General features: G+C 41.7%; 1 protein-coding gene across 1 annotated transcript in view; it reads left to right on the top strand.

Moving 5' to 3' along the window:
• The window catches only part of FYN (FYN proto-oncogene, Src family tyrosine kinase), a 183,994-nt gene that overhangs the window by 140,659 nt on the left and 23,387 nt on the right, over positions 1-19,948 (top strand). The window contains exons 5-10 of the mRNA XM_011364863.1: positions 2,088-2,191; positions 3,117-3,266; positions 6,509-6,664; positions 8,863-9,042; positions 10,618-10,694; positions 10,786-10,939. Of these exons, the coding sequence (XP_011363165.1) occupies positions 2,088-2,191; positions 3,117-3,266; positions 6,509-6,664; positions 8,863-9,042; positions 10,618-10,694; positions 10,786-10,939 (821 nt within the window). The remainder of the gene's footprint in view (positions 1-2,087; positions 2,192-3,116; positions 3,267-6,508; positions 6,665-8,862; positions 9,043-10,617; positions 10,695-10,785; positions 10,940-19,948) is intronic.

Raw genomic sequence — 19,948 nt, forward strand, 5'->3', positions numbered from 1 at the left:
TGACTAGCAGTTAATTGGCCCAAGGATTTCACTGGTAACAGTTCTGGAAGGTGGTCGATAGGCTGAGGGCGTTCCAGAAGGAACAGTCATTGTTCCTTCCCCTGACTCATGGGAACTCAAGGGCACTTTCAGAGTGAAGAACTGTCGGAGTGGCTTTGTGGTGACCTTAATTTCTGAACTGAAGGAAAATGAACTGGGCCACGATCTCCCAAAGTCCAGAACCTGGCCTCCTCCCTGACGCCCTGGGGGCCTGCCCCTCCTGCTCAGTGGAGGCAGTCTTACTTTACCAAAAAAGGAGTCGAGAAAAGTCAGCCACGAGCCCAACCTTGGGCTCTGATATTTAATTTTGCCCTGGATTTGTTAAAGCTGCAGGGAGGATTAGACTCCACACCTCAGCCAAATCCCCCATTGGATCAGTCTCTTGTCTTTAATTCCTTTGTATTTTCTGTAAGAAGATCTATTTTGTTTCCCACTCTCAAATATTCAGTGGTCCTGAGCTCCTTCTTTCTCCTAGTGAGTGTATTTCGTCATTAGTGAATAAAGGAATTTGTATCGAATTTTTATTTTAGGGCAGATTGGCAAACATCTTTGTGTCCTTTCAGAATAAAAGGTACCGCCAAAATGTAGCATTCTTTTGATTTAACCAGGAATTTACCTGCTATATATTTGTGTTTATAATCGTCAATCTTTTAAATATTTTGTTTCTAAAAAATAAAATAGCATTTAAAAAATAGTACCTGTGGTTTTACATATACAATTATCATTATCTTAAAATACTATTGTTTTAGTGCAATCCATTGTTCTAACAGTTCTCTTTTTATCACTGTCCATGTTTACACTGCATTTTAATTGATACAAACTCAAAAAGTCATATCTCACAAGTAATTGGTGTAATTCTTTTTATACAATCTAATGCTAGGTTAGGATTGTTACACAGTCTGGTGCCTTTAGAAGTCACTGAGGAGCAAGAGACAGTGTCTTTTCTTCAGTGAAGCTCTTTCATTCACAAAAGAATTTGACAGTGAACACATAATAGCTATGTTCAAGTTCAAGTATAATGAATTGAAATTTCATTTTAGAAACTGGATCCTTTCACAGTTAAATATTCTTAAAGTCGTTCCTTTACACAGATTCCAATGGAATGCTCCCAAATTCTCCCTTGGGTTCTTGGAGCACCTGCTGCTCATTCAGCACCTAGTGCTGAAACATTAACTAATTGCTGGGCCATGGTTAGGGCTGGAGACTGCAGAGGGGAGATAAAAGACAAATGACAAAGGTTGTGAGGTGACCTGATGTGATGCCTCCAAAAGTGGCACAGGAATGTCATCACAGGAAGAATATGAACACATCCACAATACCAAGTCGTTTTCAAGGACGTGCTCGTTGACCGTGTGCTGTCACCTGGCCCTGCAGCTGTGCCAGAGCACACGTGCGGCAGATCCCACCCAGGCACTTGGCACATGCCTTTTACTTATCCGAGCTGTCACACCTGCTGAACAGGAAGACAATACAAACAGCATCCAAGGGCAGCACTCATCGCAAATTAGGAGTAGTCTTGACCATCTTTTTCAGAGTTCCTATAGGTAGGAAGTTACTAAATATATCATGTCTTTGTTCTTTACCTATTCTGACTGACTTTTTTTCAAAAAGGCTGATTAATGACCTTTATTTACACTAAGACTGTGTTTTGTTATTTCCCAGGGGTTGTAATTATGCTCAGAAATCCATGGTCTTATAGATGTGCGTGGAAAGGGTCTCCTGTGGTTGCCATTTCAAACAAGGTCTTAGATTTCTCCTTTTGTGCAGGCAGGTGGCAGTTTTAACACAAACTGGTTCTTGACATCTCTGGAGGAAAGGAAAATAGCCCACAATTCAAATATGATTTTTTTTCTAAAGAATGAAAGAGATGGATTAGGGATGGAATCGGGAATAGATTGAAAGGAAACTAGACGAGACTAGGGAAAAATAGATAGGGAACACGTAAGGATGAAATCAGAGGTGAGAATTCATGGACCAAAGAGCCTGCGTGATTCCATTTCTGTAAGTGATTGTTTTGAAATGTTTCGTTTTCTTGATCTCCTTCAAAGGTGGTACTTTGGAAAACTTGGCCGAAAAGATGCTGAGCGACAACTTTTGTCCTTCGGAAACCCAAGAGGTACCTTTCTTATCCGTGAGAGTGAAACCACCAAAGGTAAGATAACAAGCTGAAGAAGTCCGCTTGTCATTCAAATCTGTGGATTAGTCAGAGGGGATGAAAGGCTTATCTCTAATGGACAAGGATTTTTAAATGGCACATATCCTCCCTGCCTTGTGAGCGGAGTCCTAGTTTGTTTTTCCTCCAGGCTCTAGAACTGCAGACAGCTCCAAAAAGACAACAAAAGCGCAAAATCAAGACCTTCCTCTTGAAACGGGGGCTGGGGCAGCTTCACTCCTTCAGGCACACGAGATCATAGAATTTTCAGAAGTCCTTTAGAATTATGAATTTCTGAAACTCTTAGTTCCTTGGCACCAAACATACAGGTTGTTTTTGCATTTATTCTGTATGCGTGTGTGTGTGTGGTTTTTTTCATAACTGAGGACTTTTCATTATTTAATGTCTTATTAGAGCCCACAAAAGGAGGTGGGCCAAGGAAAAGAGTAGTGGCCTTCTAGTTTGATCTTCCAGACACGGGTTATCTGCTCCTATGAAAAGTATTATGAAGCAGAAGTGGGAAGCTCACTTCTAGAGAAACAGTCTTTATGTTTCTCTAGTACATGCTGTCCCTGCGTCCATGATGCTCCGTGTGGGTGATGGAGACTGGGGAAGCAGTGTCAGCCTTGAATGTCTGCGCCTCTCTTCATCTTGTCCCTTGGGGGTCAGGGGGTTATAGGAAAAAATCCGAGAAGCCTTCATTCTCAAGGGTAAAATAATTTTGTTGATAATATTTCCTGACACTTGCAGGAAAGAGGTGCTTTCTTCCCACGTTACTGAGTGGAAGTGTGTGTATGTGTGTGCATGCGCGCATGTATGTGTCTCCTTGATAATTGTTCATCAGAATAGTCAAGTAAATAAGACCTAAAAAATCAAATGAGCACTCCAAGTGATTGGAGCTACTAAGGTTTTGCATATTTACCAGGTGCCTATTCACTTTCTATCCGTGATTGGGATGATATGAAAGGAGACCACGTCAAACATTATAAAATTCGCAAACTCGACAATGGTGGATACTATATTACCACCCGAGCCCAGTTTGAAACACTTCAGCAACTCGTACAACATTACTCAGGTAACTTTAATTCTAACTAAGACTAAGCATTTGGACACTGGAGGAAGCGGGCGGGCACAGAGCAGGAAAGGTGGGGGAACAGATAAAACAAATATATACAAAGTCACCGGTAAAATACAGTTGACCTTTGACCAGCATGACTTTGACCTGTGCAAGTCCACCTCTATGTGGATTTTTGTCAATAAATATGTACAGTACTGTAAATGTATTTTCCTTATAATTTTCTTGATAATATTTCTTTTCTCTAGTTGACTTTGTTATAAGAATACAGTATATAATACACATAACACAAAATATGTATTAATCAACTGTTTATGTCATCAGTTAGGCTTCCAGTCGACAGCAGACTATTAGTAGTTAAGCTTTTGGGAAGTCAAAAGTTATACGTGGATTTTTAACTACATGGGGCTTGGAGCCCCTAACCCCTGTGTTGTTCAAGGATCAACTGTAGTTTCCTTCACTAGCCCCTCATGGTAGGCTTGGCTAAACAAAATCTATTGATGTTTTTCTACCATGCTTATTAGTTCTATCGAAAGATTCTATAACATTCTAGTTTCCCAAGTAGAAAGTAGTAAGTTAAGCTTTAAAGTTATTGTTCCCACTCTCCTGCAGTATATAATTGAGAAACCACCAAAAGGAAGAAGAGCAATCCCTGAGAGAGAACTGTCACATGGGGCCTCCTGTGGGCATTGCTGTGTTTCTACCAGCACCTTGCCCTCACACTGTCATAGAAATGACATACACATGCGCTTTATTTTCATGACTGGATGAATTTTGCAATCCATTTCTCACGTTCTACTTCCCCACCACTACTTCTGCCTTCTAATTAGACTTAGACTTATGTGACAGATCTGTTCCAGCCATTGTTAAACTTTTATACAGTAGATCAGTCTCTGCCCTGACGCCCAAGTGTCACCATTAATGTCTCTTGTTCCTAGAAATATATACTTAGTTATTTAAACCTGGTAGTTTTTTGAGTGACCTATAGATACATTTTATATTGTTCTCCAGAACAATGACAATACCCTAAACAGCACATGATTTGACCTCAACTATTGTTTTACATACATTCATTAAAAAATATGTCTGTATAATTTTCAGCACTAAAAAAAGCAGTCTTTTGAAAATGGCAGTAAGAAACACCTGTCTGTTGATCCTGGGCACTAATAAGCAAATGAAAAAACTAACAGCACTTAGAGTATTTGTTGATTAGGGCATTGGGTAATTTTGGTTTCTGTGGATTCTAATGAAATATTTGGGAGAAATGGAGCCAGATACCTCCCTGAGCTCAAGTGATGTACTCAAAGTGCCTGCATGTTGTTAGGGTTTTTCAAATGCCAAAATATATTTTATTACAGCCAAACATCAGCCAGATCCCCAGGGTTGGGATCATTTAAAAATATTGTGTCAGAATCGGCACCTTAAATAACATAATAAAGCTGGAAGGAGAGAAGAGATATAAAGAGCAACACACATATTTTAACCTCAAAAAAAATTCATCTCAAGTTAGATTTGTTTTTATATTGGCTTTTCCTCTTCCCTCCTTCTTTCACACAATGAAATGCCTTTGAAATATTGACACATAAATAATCTCAGCACCTGATTCTGTCAAAAAGAAAGGAATAAAATGTAACTTATACAGCTGGTTCCTGGAGAAAAGGCAACAACACTACATTTGATTTCCCTGGATCCGAGGGACCCCCAGTGGGGTGTGGCGGGCTCCATCCACCTCACAGCCAGGCTCTCTGCTGCTTTTGTCACTGCCCTGATTCCTTGTTCTTTGTTATCTTTTCTCACCTGACTGATGTTTAACTTGGCATTTAGGCAATTTCCCCTAACCACTGGTCGATTCTAAAGGGCATATTCTTTTTGAAAAAAGAGAGCAAGAAAAGGGAAAAAAAAAAAAAAACCTTCAGATAACCTCACAACGATAACTACTTCTTTCCTCTCTCTTTTTCATAGGAAAAAGAGTTCTTTCACATCCTTGAGTTTCTGCGGATTTTAGTTTTCATTCTTTCTGCTTTCAAATCAGACTCCTAAATTATACATTGGAGATTGTTATAAAGACCTTTTTTGAATGGCAAATATCAAAGAAGCAAGAATATCTGACTGGTAGAATAGAGTCAGTTAAAATGCAAGAGAAATCACTAGAGAAATATGACCTCTTTTTTCCCCTGCCAGGTATAATCTTCGTCCTTACTAGTTTTCAACAGTCTAATGTTCCATAGAAGAATCCTGTACTGAAGTTACGATTTTAAATATATTTATACCGAAGTGTTTCCCCAAACCGTTTTGAAATCAGAGGAGGTATTTTCAGGGTTCCAGAAGACATGTTATTAACACATTGGACAGAAAACATTGTTCTTACTTAGTGAACATAGAAACCAAAACAGTCTATACCTATTTGTATGTATACACTATGCCATGCCTGGGGATATGGAGTAGTCCAAATTTAAAATGTCCTCCATTCTAGCTCCAGTGAACATGTTTCAATGTGTGACATCTAATCTTCCAATTGTGTGTAATTCTCTGCCAATGTAGCACTGTTTGGAACAATGTCATTCACTGCCTGAGTTTGTGCACCTGTAAGTGTTGTTGTTTCATGTGTTCTGCTTTTCTCTCCCTCTCCTGCCGCTGTCCCCACTCCACCAGAGAGAGCCGCAGGTCTCTGCTGCCGCCTAGTAGTTCCCTGTCACAAAGGGATGCCAAGGCTTACCGATCTGTCTGTCAAAACCAAAGATGTCTGGGAAATCCCTCGAGAATCTCTGCAGTTGATCAAGAGACTGGGAAATGGGCAGTTTGGGGAAGTATGGATGGGTATGCTCAGACTCAATTACTCTATTACTAGCTTCCTCATTTGGGGAGTCCCAAACATCAAAGATGGAAGGTGAAAATAAAGACTGTATGACCAGGAAGAAAGTTTGACTTATTAATAGTGGGTAATAATAATTTTGATTTTGATTTCAGAATGCTGGAATTTCTAGAAAAGAGATAGTAAGTGGTCAAGATTGGCAGTTGGCTCAAATTACACTATTATGTGTGTCTCGATTCATAAACCAGAAAATGGTACAAAGAATGTTCCAGCTCACACCAAATGCCTTGCCTTTCATTTCCAACTGCAAATATTTATCCAACGAACTCAGTATCGCCCTAAAGAGCGAGTCACCTTCCATCTTTCCTAGTGCATGCATAATTATGGATTATAAGGACTGTATTTTCTTTATTAATTCCCTTTCCTGTAGAGAAAGCTGATGGTTTGTGTTTTAACTTAACTGTGATTGCATCGAGTTGTACCCCACAAACTTCTGGATTGGCTAAAGATGCTTGGGAAGTTGCACGTGATTCGTTGTTTCTGAAGAAGAAGCTGGGTCAGGGGTGTTTCGCTGAAGTGTGGCTTGGTAAGGCAGAGGGCACATTTTGTTTTGGCTGCATCTCAAAGCCAATTAAAAGGATGGTTTTGAACAAAAACATGCACAGCTGCTGGGACCAAGATACTTACCCTGTATAGCTAAACAGACACAGGCCATCCAGATGATCAGAATATAGCAATACCTTGCTGTACTCTTCTATCCTACTTTACGTGATTGATTAAGGCATGCACAGAACAGAAAGCCAATGCAATAGGAATCTGGTGTTTCCTCTTCCTAAGACATGGGAAGGTAAGATACTATAGATGGGCTTCTATAGGGGGAGACCATGGCGTTTTTTCCCAACGGGTCTGGATTTTTTGCTCAGTCTTTACTAGCTGATTAACCATGGGCTTATTTAACCTCTTTGAGCCTCAGTTTCCTCATCTGTAAAATTAGAATGATACATACTTCATAAGGTTGTTTTGAGGACTACTAGGGGCAATATGTGTAGAGTCCCTACACATATTGCCCCTAGTAGTAGTATGTAATAGGTGCTCGGTAGACACACAGTTCTCCTAATTCTCCTATCACTCATTGATAAGGCTGACTGCACTGGGCCCTCCCCCACTGCTTTTATAACTTTGTTTGGGGCAGTTGCAGCTTTGCTTAGAAATAATCCATAGACTTAGGCCCCACCCAAAAACATCTGTCAGTAAGATCATGTTAGAGCTTATGGAATCCCCCTTCTTCCTTTCTGAGATTTAATTTAAAACAATATAGATAAGTACATGTTATGTGTAGCTGTAAGTGTTTAGGTGTAGTCTACATTAAAAGATTTAATACAGTTAAAGCACTTGGAACAGATCCTGGCAATGAGTTAGTACTACAAAGATACAGAGTTACAGATAGCGATAGAGAGAGAAATGTAAAGATAGAGAAATGTAAAGATAGAGTTACAGATAGAGAAATGTAAAGATAGAGTGTACTCAGTCATACACATATATGTGTATATGTATAAGCTATTTTAATAAGTATTATCATTATTATTGTTTTTCAGAGTCTACATTATTATGTCTATCTCTTTCTAGACTTTAACTCAACTATTACAACATATGTTTACATGACCTTCCCCTCTCAACTGCCCAATTTATAATAAAAATGAGTTTAAGAATTTTAATCCAGTCACTAATACAATCAAGAAGAATTGGACCCTATACAAAATTTATTTTCTAACTTTACCGTTATCGCCTTTAAATCATTACACATATTATTAAGATTTTCCCATTGAACATAAAAAATTTAATAAATTTAAACCAGCTTTCTTTTCCAAATAAAAAATAACGATCTAATTTGAGCAGATTTTTTGTTTCCCTTATAGTTTTAATTCAAAGTCATAGGATGAATAATGGAATACATATAGAACCCACATTTTTTTTTTAATTTTGGGGCCAAAAGAAACTCAAAAGATAATCTAGTTCCATTTCTGTATTGTATAGATGAGGTAACTGAGGCTCATAAACCAGTCATGCCCCTGGACCTACTAGATTTTTTTAATATGTTAAGTTTAAATATTTCTGTTCCCTCTTAGCTCTTGTCTCATTTTGCCAGTCTGATAGAAGTCATTATTCTTGTTGTGGCTAACCATCAGTAAACCTGAGCAATTTTCCTTACTTGGTGGAAGTATGGGCAAGTAGACTGCGAGCTTCTTGCCAGTGCTTATCAGCATACTTACAATCTTACTTATAGATCAACTTTTCAAGGACTCAGTCAAGTAGCTCATCCATTGCAGACAATTGAAAGCCTAGAGGTGGTTTCCACACATCTTCAGTGTGGCACCCTATCTTTTTAATGGCACACCCCATAAAACAGAACTTAACCTCATTTCCTCCGTGCTCACTCTGCTGCCTAATGGATGAATATTGGACGGCCCAGCCCATTGTAACCCCTGGACTTTTGTCCTTATAAAGAAGTGTCCAGAGCTTTTGGTACAAATTTGTAATCACATCTCTGAGCCAGTAAAGGAAAGTGGTTTATATCAATATAGGAAAAAGTTAAATTACAAACCATAATAGAACTATAAGTAAACACATTTTTCCTGTTGCAAATACTTGACAGAGTCCTTATATTTGACTGTCTTTGTTCAAGAAAAACTATATTGTTTTTTTAACTTAATATCTAAATTTATACGATAGCTATGGATAAAAACCTTTTTTCCATATTGACTTCACATTGTGGAATGTCTGCAGGCACCTGGAATGGAAACACAAAAGTAGCCATAAAGACTCTTAAACCAGGCACAATGTCCCCTGAATCATTCCTTGAGGAAGCACAGATCATGAAGAAGTTGAAGCATGACAAGTTGGTCCAGCTCTATGCGGTAGTGTCCGAGGAACCAATCTACATCGTCACCGAGTATATGAATAAAGGTTGGGCAAGGCCTCTCTGGACTTCATCTCACAGTGACCTATGGGGATTGTTTCAGGGAGGGAACTGGAGCTGCCTGCTTGCTTTTTTCCTAGATTTTACATGTGTCAAGCATTCCCATCAGGAAGTACAAATTGTGCACTCATTAATAAAAACATTTGAAAATAGACTGTGACCTTGAGTTCGCCCCGCAGGTCCTTGTGAAACATAGTACCTTTTGCATGCTGCACATGGAGAGTCCCTACTCCTCTCCATAATTAAAACATTCATTTTTAATATCGGTGATGCAGAAGGCTATGATAGTTCGCTGTTGCTTTGAATGCCATAGCTTGTGTTAAATTTTCTTTTTGCAGAGCTGAACAATTAATATCAGACACTGGTCTCTGAGCTGTTTAGTCTCCATCTTTTCAACATCTTTTTTTTTTTTTTTTCCAGCTCTCTTTCATAAATATCAAATGAAGAAAGACATGCTTTTAAAGAGCACATTTTATTCTCAGTTTCTCTCTTTCTGTCTCTGTTTCTCTCTATCTCCTAATCAAAGCAATATTGTTGGGGATGAAGACAAAGATCACTTTGTTTTGGAAAAATAAATGAACCAAACAAGAAGTATCCATAAAAGGCAATGCATTGTACATCAGAGGGATACCAGTGTAATTTTTCCTTTCCACGTACTATCTTTTAAAATATATTTGGAATTTTTTCCTGGCAGACTGTTTGTCCTTTGTATCCACAGTTATTCAGTAAATAACTTGGTGATTAAAGCATAGAAAACATCACCGATGGCCATCATGAGCCTCTAGCCTCTACACATGATTGTCTCAGCCCTGGAGTTAGTTCCAAGCTCCTCGGGCTGTGTTATCTTAGCGGCTCTGAACCTCCAGCTGTTTTGATACAGGTGTCTTTAATGCCTGGCTGGTCATGCATGATCTCATGGGGAGCTACTTGCCTCACCCTGCATTCCTCAGATATTCTGTTCTTTCAGATGTTCATTTCTTGTAAAAAAGCTGGGCCGGTGGTTCTCGAACTTTACTATGTATCAGAATCACCTAGAGGGCTTCTTGAAATGCAGGTTCCTGGGCCTGAATTCCAGAATTTCTGATTCAGTAGATCTGAGCTGGGACCCTAGAGTTTGCATTTCTAACAAGATCCCTCGGGATCCTGTTCCGGTTGGTCCCAGGACTATATTTTGGGAACCACTCAGCTGGGTGGTATTGTCCCCACATCATTCCTGTGTGCAGGGCTGACTGGGGAATGAGATGGCCCAGCCCGTGGTGCAGCTCTTCACACGTTCTTTATGACAGAAAGGGAATTGAGTCTCATTTTTTCTAGTTTTATCAATTTTTTTATTGTCCTTGGAAATGGAGTCACCATTGCTTATTTTTAAAAGGTAGAACTGCTGCTTTTCAATGCATAGAAATTTTCTATGATTTTTTGGTTGTATAAACCTTTCTTTTGCATTGATGGCATTATTCAATTCAATTACCTCATTAATCCTAATAAGAAAACCAAGTACAGCCCTTTGTTGGGAATTTTTATCTTTCAAAGTAAATTGAAATGGTTTTATGTTTTGTTCATAGGAAGTTTACTCGATTTCTTAAAAGATGGAGAAGGAAGAGCTCTGAAATTACCAAATCTTGTGGACATGGCATCACAGGTAGGCCCCATGATACCTTGATTACTGCATGAGATTTAATGATGCCTGAGTACATCGAGCCATGGTATACACATATGTGCCGTTTCCACAGGTTGCTGCAGGAATGGCTTACATCGAGCGCATGAATTATATCCATAGAGACCTGCGATCGGCAAACATTCTAGTGGGGAATAGTCTAATATGCAAGATTGCTGACTTTGGATTGGCCAGATTGATCGAAGATAATGAGTACACAGCCAGACAAGGTAGGCACTTGAATGACGATGGCTTGTGATCACAACCTTGAGAACTTACTTACTGCATAACCCTTCCTCCCACCTTCTCTTCTCTTCCTCCAGAAAGTATTTGAAATGTCCTTCTTCAGCTGAGTTTTTTTTTCTTTTTTATCTGGCAAGAATTCAACAACTTGGCAGGTGGGAGACTAGTGGGTTTCAGTAGATGGATGAGATGTTCCTTTTTGGTGAGTGAGTGTCTGCTGATGTGTGCCTCCTGGCTCATGCCGCCCTCCTCACAGTGTCCAGGCCTGGGACACTTTGCTTTTGGACAAAGAGGGCTGTGGAAGGCCAAGAGCTCAGTCAAGTAAGAGCTCGTCACTCCATCAGAGTCTCAGCAAAAAACAGGTGTGCTCGTTGGAGAATTTAATAAAGAAGTTATTTTCAAAGGCATGGGCAGGGTTTAGGAAAACCAACAGGGCACGATGAGGTATCCCAGAGCTGGTAACAGTAATGGACCCAAGGCCTGACAGCAAGTGGGAGTAGTGGGCACCAGAACTAAGGAAGAGCTCTGTAGAGAGGCCACCTTTCATTAGAGAGAGGCAGCAGGGGTGGATCTGGAGGGTTCATGCCCAAGCTCACTCTTCAGCCCCGCTCCAGAAGTCTCCTGCCAAAACCACCTAGAAGCCAGAGGTCAAAGGAGCCCATTGATGAGTTCAGGTAGGTCCAGAGCAGAGAGAAGAGTAGACAGGGGATTTAAAGGGAGAATAGAAGATCACATAGTCACTTGAAAATCTCTACCTCCTTTAATCACCTCCTTCCATCCTACCCCCTCCAAAGATTTATAGGAATTAGCCTCTAGAAAAACACATCTCAAACCAGCAGCCACTATAATAAGGCAGCTTTTTAGGTGCTTTTAGAGCACCAGACACCAGGGAGTGAACTCTCAGGGATATTTTCTATCCTCCCAGATCTTCGGATAGGGGTCAACGGGTAAATATGTGGAATTCGATTGCTGCTTGCAATTAAATTTAGGCTCCTCAGGTAGACTATAAGCCTCGTGTCTGAAGAAAAGGAGTAACCTTCACTGTTGTTGTCTTTAACCAGAGCCTGGTCATTTCGAGCAAGGCTGAGCAGTGACTGGAATATATTACAGGGCGGTGCTTTCTACTGGCCACCTCTGGAATTTCTTATTCTTCTTTCTTCTTTAATTCTTTCATTTCATGCCAATTCTTCCCTCCTTTTATCATTCTCAGCAGTCTCAAGTGATGAGGAAAAATGTTAAACTAAAACCCTGGCTCGTACAGATACTGTCCAAATGCTAAATTACATGTCGGTCAGACAGCTTGGCTATTTGAATTTCCCCAACACGTGGCAGTTCTTGTCCCGGAGCCAAATGCCCACATAGCAAACATACCCGCACATTACACACACACACACACGCACACACACACGAGTGCAGGGCCAGATGGCATGCTGTATCTAATCAAAGGCACAGGGCAGCTTTGATTGGCACTGGCAGTCCAGAGAAAAATGTGGACATGATTTTATGTCAAGGTAAGCTGAGAGGGTCTGAAATGCCACTGGGTCTGGAACCTGGCCCTAAATGAGAGAGTTTACCCTGAGGCAAACCTGTCAGATCCCAGCTCACAGACCCAGAAGGAGAGGAGAGCATGTGAAGGTTGTGATACATGCATAGTTGTTTTAGGAAGGGGTGAGAATGCAGTCGATCTTGGCAGTCAGTCGTGTAAGCGTCCTTCCCTGTGTGAATAGAATCCTGAGAGGTGCCGGAGAGAATGGTTCGGGATTTGTTTCTCTCCTTCTCCTGGACTCTATTCTCTAGAATTTGTGGTTAACAGCCTTGAAACATCAATAAATTAGAAGGTTGCAGGGCCAGAAGCCCGAGGATGCTGGCAGGAGCACTGTTGACAGGGCCCAGATATTAAATTCACAGAATGAGTTCCCTCTGGCTGTGGCCCTGTGTGATTCGCGCCCGGGGAAGGCACGTGCGGAGCCCCTCACTGGTTTCCCCTCACAGCGTGCTGCTGCCGTGGATCAGGGCCAGAGCGGCCACCCTCAGCCCTGGCCATCAAGTCCCCACCTTCCTCTTCAGTTAGCTGTCTGACTGACTTTCTGGTGGCTTCCTCACCTCCACTGTCACTTTCCCAGATGCCATATTGATGCCTTTCAAAGGATCAGCCTCAAACCCTTTGTACCATGTTTTTTTTTTTCACTTAATTTCCAAATAGATTACCCCCACCTTTCCCTCTTAAAATTCTTTTTTCTTCTCTCTTCCCTTTCACAAATATCTTCAGATCCACGCCAAACACTAAAAAGAGTAAGTGAGAAGTAAATGAACTGGAGAACTGAACTGGGGGACAAAACAAGGATTTGCAAGGAGAATAAAATGCTGTCCTGTAACAGAGGAAAAGGAAGGAACAGGAGTGTTTATGGGCTACCTACCGAGTACCAGGCCTGAGCGGGAAAATGCGAGGTGTGGGGAGGGAGACAACAGAAATAGACTCAGAAGGGTTAAGTGACTTGTACAAAGTCACACACACGCAGCTAGTAAAAGTGCAGAGGCAGGATTTGCATCCAGGTATGACTGGCCCTAGTGCATCTGCTCTTTTAAGCTGTCTTGACTGACTCTCATCCAGGTGGAAGTTGAAAGAATAGAAAATAAAAAATTGAGATGAATTCCTTTTCTCCTTTATTTTATGGAAAAAAATTTAAGGGGCATCTGTTAATATACATGTGTGAGGGAATTGGAAAGACCTGCATTTTCTGGCTCTGGGACAACCCAGCTATTTATAAAATTATTCCCAAAGGTCAGCCCTTTCCTGGCTTCTTTACGAGGCAGGGAGGGCCTGGTATGTATCTGCTGGTGTGCTCTGCAGATGGCATACGTGCTGCATGCTGAAGTTTCTGCTGGGGATTAAGCAGCTCCTCCAGACAGCTGGTCCATTTGCCGGGTAATATTTGCAAGTCGGGTTTTATGACCCCCACAGGCCACAGCCAGGCAGTATCTTGATTATGGAAGTGTGCACAGTGTTCAAAAGCACATGCTAAACACAGGTATTTAGGACTGTGGCAATTGCTTTTCAACACAGTTGTGACCTTCCCATCTAAGGGCACAGTGAAATGTCTGCCATCCCCCTGGATAGATGAGATGGCATCTCCCAGGGCGCAAGCAGAATTGGAATTTGGACCTGTGTTAGAAAGCCCTTCTTGTGTTCCTTTCCTCCTACCACCCCCACCCCACTGGACTGTAAGCAGAAGTCCCATGTCAGGGAGATGGTCAAGACCAGGCCCAGAGCCTCTGAGGGTGGTCCTCTGCCAACAGCATTCTAGAGGCAACTAGAAATTATTTGGTGTTGCTCTTTTTCCATTAACTGTACATCTTCCTCAATTTTTCTTTAGTCATAAACTCTGAAAAATTCCGACCAATTAAGGTCTCTCAGTAATGCCAACGTTAATTATTTGAGGGCCTTGTCTGAGAAAGGGACTTTGCTAGGACCTACTGATATAAAGAAGCCTGAGAATGCACAGGGGCGTCAGCAAGCGTGAGGAGGAACATACAGGAGTATCGCTGAATGAGGTCAGGTAGACCCGGATTTGAAACCCGACTCTATCACCCACCAGCTGAAGTTATTTAATTTTATTGAATTTGGACAAGTTATTTAATTTTTCCATACCTCAGTTTGCCTATCTGTAAAGTAGAAATATACTTTACCTGCTTTGTGCTTTAATTTTTTGCAAAGATTAAGTAAAACAATAAATAAAGTGTTTAGCACAGTGCCCAGCACATAGCAGGTGGTAAATAAAAAATATTCTTGTGATGTCTAAGTTCTTGGAGAATGAACAAATGCCAGAATAGATTGTAGGCAGTGGAAAGGCTCAAACACTATCTGGGAAAGGGAAAGAAGAATCAATGATAACTCCCAAATAGTCAAATGCAAGTAATCATAATAGAGTTGCCAACAAATGAGTGAGTCAGGAAGATCTTATTTTCCGAGAGAGGGTGAGTTTGATTTTGGATTCATGGTAGTACATCCAAGCAAGGCGTTAAAGCCCAGAGAGATCAGTCAGGGTGCCCACTGCCACAAGTCCTCACTTCCCAGCCATCCCCACCATGTCACTGTGCCTAAGCTGACCATGGCCTCTCACCCCCATGCTACCTGCACCTCCGCACCCCCCCACACACACAGGTGTGATCACAGCCCCTTCCTACCCTAGCACTGCACCTTCATCCCAGAGTCATTCTACAGCTGCTCCCAGCCCTGCCTGTGCCACCAGCGCCACAGAGATCTTTTGTCTGTCCTATTGTCCTCATACATCCCCACCACACCTGTCTCCTATAACTGCCAGCATGGGCAGCTGTTCACTTTCCAAGACTCACAGCCCCTCCAGCCTTCAGAGTTCACAGAGACAGACAGCAAGCAGTGGGAGGATTCTTGACAGACTCTCATTTTTTCCTTCATAAAATTCCAGGAAGCTCATTGCTAACTAACATCAATTTAAACCTAACCATTTCGGATAGACATGGCTTATGTATAAAAATGACTTGCTTTTGTGGACACGTTTTTTTTTTTTATATATTGAGCCTGTAACATACAAACAATAAAATGAATAAATCTGAAGTGTACAACTCACCGAATTTTTACATCTATATATGCCCCGAAATCACTCACAGATGAAGATACAGAACACTGCCAGCACCCTAGACTTCCTCATCCTCCTTCCAGCCAGTTAACCAGCCCCAGAGGTAGCCACTATTTCTACCTCTATCACCGTAGATGCATTTTGCCTGTAAATGAACTTCGTATAAACAAAACATATAGAGTATATTTTTTGTGGCTGGCTTCTTTCCCATTATTAATCTGTGAGATCCATCCACGTCGCTGCACGTACCAGTAGTCCTTTACATTGCGGAGTAGTATTCTATTGTAAATGTATCAGTTCGTCCACTTTATCGGTATTTCTAATTAGTGGCTATTATGAATTAAGCTGCTGTGGTGGTGGATGTATGTCCTCCTAGTTCTTGGGTACATTCCCAGGAGTAGAATTGTTAGTCATAAAGCAAATCTAGCATGTGTAGCGACTGTCCAGCAGATTTTGTGGGCATATCTTTAAAGGGAGAATACACAGGTGTGATGTTGGTTGTACTTCCCTGTAGACTGCTGAGGCAATCTGGTGAGACCGAGGAACCCGAGGCTAGAAGTTAGGAGGTCTGGGTTTGAACTAGCTCTGTCACTTACGAGTGTGGTTGTCCCCAGGCAAATCACTTACCCTTTTTAAGCCTCATTTTTAGCATCTGTAAAATGGAGATAATAAAAATAATTACCTTATATAATGTGAGGATTAAATGGGCTGTCTATAAAAACTCTTTGAGGGTTGTATAAAACTATTCTTATAACCCGAACTTTTTGAGTTCGATGTATATGTTTCTTGAGAAGAGTGTTTATTTTCTTACTTTAAAAGTTTTTTAAGAAAGACTATTAGTAATCAATAAATAACCTTTTAAGAGGGAAAAAAGGTATTATTTCATTCTTTTATAGCCAACTCTGTTTGCCTGGGCAGTCACCACTCTGTATTACCGCTCTCCTCCCTGAACGTAGCTGGGAGCTGGATGGAGGTCCACTCACCATCCTCTCCAGCACACTTTCCTTTTTCTCATGTTCGCCTTCCCTGTTGAGAGCTGTCCCTGCCTCCATGCTGCCTCCATTGTTTTTAATCTTGTCAGCTATGAACAGTCTCAGTAGTGTCCCTGATGGTCGTGCATGCACACGCACACACACGCACACATACACACACGTGCATGAGCACTGTTGTAGCAGTTCTCCCAAGTGTCAGGAGGGCCCAGGTTTACTGCTTCTCTATAGAGGCGATGTGGCCTGAAGATCAGCACAGAGCGCATAGTAGGTATTTAATAAATAGTTGATTGTTGCAGTGGAAATAGCCAAGTTACTGTCACCTCTCCGCACTCTTCCCAGACGTGCTCTGCTCATTCTCTCTCTGGGAATCGGATACCGTGTGACTGCAGCAATCTCCAGAAAGGATTGTTCACTACACCCATATTTCCTGCATGCAGCAAGGCTGTCTTTGGTGTAATGGGAAGCACAGGAGCTTGGGAGCTAGATAAGCCTGTGTTCAAATCCTGACTCTATTTCCTAGTCATGGATTTTTGCATAAGCTCTAGCCCCACTGAGCCTCAGCTTTCTCATTGTGACATAGAGTTGGTGTTGCTCGTTTACCATTCATGTGGTGTGAGAATTACAGAAGTCAGTTGTAGAAGCTGTTGGTGTTATTCATTTCTTCCCATTCCTTCCTCACAAAAAAACCCTTCTCCCTCTCAAAGATGGCAGGGGCTATATTGGTTAAGAGCATGACCCATGAAATCAAATTATCTTGGTGTGAATCCTAGCATCACTGCTAATTAGCTGTGAGACTGTGGACAAGTTACTTAACCTCTCTGAGCCTTATTTTCTCCTCTGAAAACAGAAATAATAACAGTTATTGACATAAAAGACTTGTTGCATGGCTTCCTGGGGAATATACATAAAAAGCATGTCGCACAAAGCAAATGCTGAGCTAATAGTTATATAATTGTAGTTTGTAATAGTAATATCACTACTATTGATCAATGAGGTAATAAATGGCTACCTCTCCCTCCCTCCCTCTCTTTCTCTCAAATACACAAGCACTTGGAGGACCTGCCTATTTAACCCTCTCTTCTACTGACAGGAATATAGAGTTGCTCTGTGCTTGGGGTTTGTTTGGGGTTTATTTTAAGGTCTTAGTTAACGACAGGATCATTGTTAAGGAAGCAAATGTCAAGGCGTTTAATCTCTGGATCTTTGGAGTGTACATAGAAACAAGGGCATTTGGGACTTTGTCTAAGACCTGCTGTTTAGGCTTGTGTAGTAAATAGAAAAAGAAAAATGTGTCTGTTCAAATGCTCCCATTATTGAGGATTTAAGTTGAATAGATTATTATCTGGAGGAAAATTCACGTATAAATTAGACTGCGACAAATTCATAATGGTTGCAGTTTTCATGTTAATTATTTCATGTTAAAAAATTGTTACTGCATAAATTAACACATTCTTTCATGGAGAACATATTTTAGAAAGATTTGTTACTTTAATAACTCTTTGTGTATTAGAAATCCCAGATGCCTGTACTAATTAAATATAATCAGATTCTGGATTCAAAAAAGCACAGTAGCCATTTAACACAAACAAGCAGGCAGCTAGGTTGACAAACACAGTGAGGAAGAAGCGGATCCCTGTTTCTTTCAAATTTTGAATTTCACAATTCAGAGCTGTGAATTCAATTTCTGTCCTTCCTTTGTATTACCATGGCTGGGGATTATCAGACTCAGAATGCCAGCTTTCCAGCTCAAGGGCTCCTGCAGAATTATTAATCAGCCTCTTCTGAGGCCCCTGTAATCCGGCAGCAGATCAAGGCTGATCTCTCCATGAGATGCCCTCCCTCTGCCCCCATCAGCACATGCGTTTCTTGTTCTCTGTCAACAACAGCATTGCAATTCCCACACAGTGTGCTGTGACCTGAACAGCAAATGTCCGGGGAGGGAGGGAGAACCTTTTTTAAATATTGAATTTAATCTAATTCTTCCCATACTAGAGAAGCAAACCATCCTTTGACAAAAAGCAAACCCTTTTCAGTGCAGCCATTGTTTTAAGTACTGAGCAGGAAACTCGTTTGTTTGAACTGACCACGCACTGGTCGGCGGGGGCCGTCTGGTGAGAGCTGGGGTTCCGGCGGAGCGCCCTGCCCTCGGCCAGGTTGGAGCCGTCATTCCTGCTGAGCGGACGGGCTGCAGCCTGAACCGAGCCTGGTTCTCATCAAGCCTCCCAGAGTTTGGTGCACTTCCGTCGCTAGGCAGAAAAGCGCCTTCATTTGTATTCTGCCATTTACAGTCTCGGGCTTCCACCAGCATTTCGGAGAGGGATGCTTTGTGTATCTGCTGAGCCACCGCCGCTGCGGGGCCGGGTTTTAACCTCAGGGGTAGCCGGCAGACTGACTGCAGGGAGAGGGAGATGGTCTGTGCTGACCACCCACTTCCCTCAGAGAAAGGACGTGTGGAAAGCCAAAGATTACAATGAAAAGAAAGGGACTTTAACTCACACTTGCCTACCCCAGTCTCTTTTCTTTTAAGATTAAAAACTGTTGTGGGGGAGGGGTGGACGGCTTTCTTTCACTCCCTTACTCTGTCTGGAGGACACAGATGAGACTTCCTTCAGTAAGCCCTGGTCACCGAGAGCCTCTTGTCTGAATACCTTTCCTCTTTATCTGCCCTGGGCAGTCATGCTTTGTATTCTGGGTGGGTATCTCTTTCTCCTTTGTGCTGTCTTGAGCGGAGCAATTTGGAGGTTGTTTCTGAATGGTCAAGAGCAAGTTGTTGCTCTCTGCATCCCACGTTTCTTAGTAATCACCAAGAAGGAAGCAGATGGTCACCCTCTGTGATTTTAAAGTGTGTAAATAGGAGCTGCAGACTGCCATCAAACATCAAAAATGTCACTTGGCTTCCTTGTCTCGCTTTGCTGGCAAAAGGAACTCCTGCTTTTGCATCATCTGGAAAATCAGGGACAGGCAGTGCATGTGAAATCTGCCCCACATTGTAAAGCCTCTGTTTCTTCCAGCCAAAGGAGGTGCACAGCAGCATCATGCTGGTCTCCCCCGCAGCACAGGCACTGTGGGAGGCAGTTTGCAAAAGCAACCCCACAGTGATTATTATCATCTATACAGCCTCTCTTCCTTCAATTTCTTCTTAACTCCCAACCAAGCCTCAATGTGACCACCAGCTGTTCCCAAGCAGTATCTCAGACCCCAATGCTTGTCCTTGCTGCTGCCTAACATACTTTATGGCATGACATCAGATTTACCCAGGCCCACTGCCCCTTCCAGGGTGGCTGGATTCTTGGAATAATTTCTATGTTGAGCTACATCCCAGACATCTGTTTATTACTTAAATCTGAGTTTTTAGCACCCTGAACTGCAGCATATGAAGCTCTGCAAA

Source organism: Pteropus vampyrus, unplaced genomic scaffold, assembly GCF_000151845.1.
Source record: "Pteropus vampyrus isolate Shadow unplaced genomic scaffold, Pvam_2.0 Scaffold101, whole genome shotgun sequence".
NCBI classification, from domain to species: Eukaryota; Metazoa; Chordata; class Mammalia; order Chiroptera; family Pteropodidae; genus Pteropus; species Pteropus vampyrus.